Consider the following 5,134-nt stretch of genomic DNA (forward strand, 5'->3'; position numbering starts at 1 on the left):
GGCGCCTCTCACCGGTGACAGCAGACGGCCCCTTGGGGACCTCCCGAGTCTCCGACCGCACTTGAGCATCTCTCCCCCAATGGCCCGATGGTGCCTTCACGGGGCCCTTGCGAGATGCCCCGTGTGAGTCCGGACCCCACAGACAGACGCGGCAGGTGCATCTCAGAGGTGAAGAGACCTGTTTCTTCCAGGGGGCAGAGAGGACTCAGAGCCACGCGTTTTCATCGATTTAACCATTTATTTATATGTCTGCCTGAGTCCACACTTAGAGAAGAAGGAATGATGGCACCAGAGGTGTTGCTCAAGTGTCAAGGCAGCGGATCCTGCAGGAACTCAGAGAAGGGAGAGAACTCGTGGGGTGGGGGTCAGGGTGGGCTTTCTGGAGGAGGAGTCCATCGGGTGGGGAGAATGGCCCGAGCAAGGGCGTGGCACAGCCAGGAAAGCTGAGGGAGGTGGGGTGGCCTGGGGCCGGAGCAGACCCGCCGCCCTAGTCGGGGAAGAGCAGGAAGCCAGAGAAGACGCTGTCGGAGCCCTCGGTGCCCACCATGCCGTTGTAGTCGTTCACCGCCAGCCACACCTCGTCCCCCACCTGCAGACGCAGCAGCACGCCACCGGAGCTGACCTGCTTGCTGTTGGACATGTGGTCACAGAAGGTGGTCACCTTGACATCGTTGTGGTACAGCAGCACGCACAGGTTGGCCGTCTGTGACGTGTGGTGGACGAAGTAGTAAAGGCCGGGGACTTTGCAGGTGAATTTGCCTGTGTTTGTGTTATAATCCCCCTGTGGGTTAGTGATGACCGTGTTGAACTTGACCAGGCTATTGTCTCTCGGGTACTGCACGGTCTGCCGGGTGACCGTGAACACCGACTGGTGCTTCTGCTTGTATCTGCCTTCCTCTCCCGGCTCCCCGGGGGGCCCCATGAGTCCAGGATCCCCCGGCAACCCGGGGGCTCCCATGGGGCCGTTTTTCCCAGGAATGCCAGGTGTGCCAGCTTCTCCCTTCTGGCCCTTGGGTCCTCGTGTCCCAGGAATAGCTGGGATGCCTGGGGAGAAAGCAGGTGGGAAGGAAGTGTTGGGGCAGGTGACAGGGGAGAGAGACCCTGGCGCTGGCCTCTAGGGGACACACTGCTGGGGTCTGGTCTCTGGAATCTCTTTCCACCAGGAGCACTGTCCACCTGGGAGCCGTGTGCAGGGAGCAAGGGCGACAGAACAGCTGATAAGCTGGAAAGAGGGTCTGAACCCTGCCCCACCCCCCCATACAGACTTGCTTTCTGACCTGGGCTGAGACATTTGTCTCTTGGCCTCAGCCTCCACATCTGGGACGCAGAGGGCAGGACTAGCCAGCCCAAGGGGCATCGAGGGTGGCATCTCAGTGTGTCAGAGGCCACGCCTGTCAGCCCACAGGCAGCATGTGACCTCTGAGAGCTTCTATGTGGCTAATGTGATGTGTTACTAACTTTTTATTTACAGCCAACATTGGTATGCTCAGACCTCCCTCACCCAAAGTCTAGTTGTTCTTGATGAAAATCAGATCGCTCGGAGGCAGATTCCCTGGGAAGCTCCTGGATCCTGCTTCAGGTCCCGTGATGAACACTGGCCCCTTCAAGGAACTTTGCCTAATTTTATATTTATAAAGTTTTGCAACTTTTATGTTAAAATAACCACAGATTCACAGGAAGTTGAAACAAAAAATGCAAGATGGTCCCATGTGCTGGTCCCCTGGTTGTCCCTGCGGCTCATCCTGCACAACCAGAGCACAGACTCACGCCCGGGGGGGGGGCCTTGGTGCAACCCACCGAGCTCCATTCACAAGCACTGTGTGCGTGTGTATAGTTTCAACACAATTCTATAGTGTGTGTAGGTGTGTGTGACACCCCTTCCCTGCAATCAAACGTACCCCTCATTTTGTGTTGTTTTTCTAAAAGAGGACCTTCAAATTCGACGAGTCTCGGAGCCCTACCGAACCCATGTCTGTGCCCCAGGCCAGCTCGGTGTGTGGGAACCACCGGATGGAGCCAAACAGATGCCCCTCGATGGGGGCTGCTCCCTCCTGCTGCCCCAGCTGCACTCAGTCCACTTCAGCTGCTAACGACAGCTGGCCGGGTTCTGCTTTCCTCATGTTGAAGGGCAAGGCCAGACACTTGCCCAAGGCCATGTTGCTGGTAGGAGGTGGATTTGGGACTCAAAGTCAAGTCTGTCTGTGTTGCAGTCAGAATTTCTGATTCTTGTTACCACCCCAATCATCTGCGCCTCCTCTTGTTCAAACTATACTCATCTTTTAGGGCCTGACACCAGACTCCTCTTCCAGGAAGCCCTCCCTGACCACCCCTGCCTACCATCATGGCCACTTCCTCCTCTGGCTTCCTTAGAAGTGGGTGTCTATGCAAACCTACTTGTGAAGATCCTTCACATGGCTCATGGCTCATGGGCCATTTAGGTCCCAGGGTTAAGAGCGGGGGCTCAGGACCCAACAGACCTAGGCTTCGGGCTGTGTGACCCTGGAGAGGTGACCTCCCCTTCCTGAGCCTCTTTTGCCCAGTTGAGATAAGGGCATAATGAACTGGACCTGGCAGGGCCACTGGAGAGAGTGGGATGGGAGGATGCACGTGCCCGGCACCTCCCAGGAAGTACTCAGTGAGTACCAGGTCCCTGTGGCGGTCGGCAGCGATGCTGAGCGGGCACTGGGCCTCATGCTTCGAGGTGTCTTCCAGCATGTGATTGGGAGGGGCAGCACTCAGCCGTGCGGAGGGGGCCTGGGAGGCAGTGGACGGCAGTGATTAAGGCGGTGGCCTTTGGAGTTGGACAGGGCTCTACTGTGTGACTTCAGGCAGGTTACTCAATCTCTCTGAACCTCAGCTTTGACATTTATAAAAGGGAATAAATCACTTCTTCAAAGGATTTGGGCCACAGTTTTGCTCATTTGCAAACGAGTTAACAATTTAACCTGCCCCACTTGGAACCATGCCTGGCACAAGTAGGAGCTCAAATATTAGGGGCCCTCTGCCCCCCTGGGCAGTGAGGTGGCCAGAGGCAGCCTGAAGCACAGGGTCCCCCCAAAATGGCACACCCGGGGATCCTCATTCAGCTCACCCTGCACAGGAGGATTTTTTCTGGAATGTTGGCAAATCCCACTCCATTGCCAGGAGGGAAGGTGACTTGGGGAAATTCCTAAGGAAATTCCTCTCCACTGGCTCCTCATCCCCCTCACCTCTGCCCCCCCATCAGCTCTGCCCATCCCCACCCGGCCTCACACATGCTGCCCCAGGCACACTCCTCCACCTCCCAGATATGTGCCCACTTCAAAGGAGGCGCTGAAGACTCCAGTCTGCCCCAGCACCAGCCCCCTCTTGTCCTCAGACCCCCCTTTGCTCAGGCCGGAGCTTGCCCGTGAACCCCAACAGAAGGTCCTATGGCTGGGACCCTGACTTCTCACCCCCCACCTGTCCAGCCACCCAGATCTTAGGGAGGAGGTGAGCACAGATTTCTGGTGGAAATGATAACAACAGCAATGACCACCATAGCCTACACTTTGCAGTGCCTGCCACGTGTTCAGCACTGTTTTGTAACTTAATCGCCGTAGCACCCCCGTGCAGTAGGCACCCCCGCTTCACAGATGAGGAGACCAAGGTGCCAGACGGTAAGCAAGTGCCTTGCTCAAGTTCACACAGTGGGAAGTGGTGGGGCTGGGATTTGAACCCTGCTCATCTGTGCATTGTATACATTCCCTGTGTTCGTCCCACCTTCCCCAGGGGTCCATGTCACAGAGCAAGTAGTACAGGGGTTGTGACAGAACAGTAGCCTAGCATTTCAGAGTTTGCCGGGAGTTTCCCTGTGGTCCCTGTCCTGTGACCCTCCCCACTGCTTTGTGGGCAGGTGTCCATCTTCTCTCACTGGCTTCAGGTGAGGAATCTGGGGATGCCCGAGGCCTGGGCTCTGAGGGGCTACACCTGCCGGGAGAGCGGGACTCTGTCCCGAGAGCAGCCCGCCCCCACCCCCAGGCCTGGGTGACCCCTCCGCAAGAAGCCCCTCGACTCACCTGGCTCGCCCTTGGGCCCTTGCAGTCCGTCGTGCCCGTCTTTCCCCGGGGGCCCGGGCAGGCCCGGCATCCCGGGGACGCCGTAGCAGTGCTCGCTGGCCCGGCTCTCGGGCGGCAGCACCAGCAGGAGAAGCAGCAGGTTTAGTCCAAGGTGGGCCCAGGAGCTGGAGCCCCTGTCCATCCTGGGGAAGGAGCTGGACGGGAGACCTGGGTTGGCCCGCCCAGCCCCTCACTCACCCTCTTCACCCTCTCACTCCCCAGGGCTCATCCTTCTTCACCCTCAGGAACCCACTTCCCCTCCCCGGGCCCCTCCCCCTTGGGACCACACGATGCATGGACGGTGGGGGGACGTCTTGGAGCTCAGACCCCCAGCTTATTGGGGACGGGGACCCTCCCTTCTCTCACAAATCAGGCTGTCCCCAGGGCCACGTCTCAGGAAGGTGGTGGGGAAAATAACCACCCTTCGCCCTCACCTGGGCAGGGGTCCTGGCCTCACCTGGGCGTGGGAGGTTCTGGTCTGGTCACTGAGATGTCTTCCAGTCTGCTTCCCCTCTCCAAGGCAGGAGGACGCCGTCTCAGAGTGGACACAGCAGGGAGGGCCCCGAGCGGGCTGGGCGGCCCCCTCCCCCCACCCCCCAGTACCACATCCCCTTTCCCGCATTTTTTCCTGACTCGATGCTTTCTTTCGGGCGCTGAGCCAGGCTGACCACAGTGACACTTCTGTGGCCCCCACCCCTGGGTCATGCGTGTCCGAAATGGGGAAACGTCCGCCGCTCCGGATCTGGCGAAGGGTGTGTACGTGTCTGTGCTGGTGTAAACGCCAGCCTCCTGGGCAGACTTCCCCTGAAGACAACTTCAGCCCCTGAACACCTGCCCCCACTTGCTGGCACTTATGGTGCCCGACACTGAGCTGTTCAACACCCCGCCCCCAGGAGGAAGTTGTAGTCCCCCTGACAGGTGAGGAAACTGAGGCTCAGGGAGGTGGAAGCCTCTGCCCAAAGAAACCACGTAGTGAGTGGTTCCTTGGGGTCCAAAGCCTTGCTCTGACCCCTCTGCTTAGCTCCCACAGAAACAAGCCTCCTGTGCACTTGTCAAGT

General features: G+C 58.6%; 1 protein-coding gene across 5 annotated transcripts; it reads right to left on the minus strand.

The window, feature by feature from the left end:
• Positions 1-218: 218 nt before the first annotated feature.
• Positions 219-4,642, minus strand: C1QC (complement C1q C chain). 5 transcript variants are annotated; one of them, XM_053660682.1, is made up of 3 exons: positions 4,534-4,642; positions 4,038-4,231; positions 219-1,044 (listed from the first exon to the last, which is right to left on the minus strand). In XM_053660682.1, exons 2-3 carry the CDS (start codon positions 4,216-4,218, stop codon positions 488-490), a joined length of 738 nt encoding a protein of 245 aa, XP_053516657.1. In that variant the 5' UTR covers positions 4,219-4,231; positions 4,534-4,642; the 3' UTR covers positions 219-487. The 5 variants fall into 5 exon arrangements, with proteins under 5 accessions (XP_053516657.1, XP_053516658.1, XP_053516659.1 ...); XM_053660683.1 differs by having other exon boundaries at positions 4,038-4,219; positions 4,534-4,641; XM_053660684.1 differs by having other exon boundaries at positions 4,511-4,621.
• Positions 4,643-5,134: the final 492 nt, after the last annotated feature.

This window comes from Artibeus jamaicensis, unplaced genomic scaffold (assembly GCF_021234435.1).
Source record: "Artibeus jamaicensis isolate MK-2021 breed Jamaican fruit bat unplaced genomic scaffold, CSHL_Jam_final scaffold_847, whole genome shotgun sequence".
Lineage (NCBI taxonomy): Eukaryota > Metazoa > Chordata > Mammalia > Chiroptera > Phyllostomidae > Artibeus > Artibeus jamaicensis.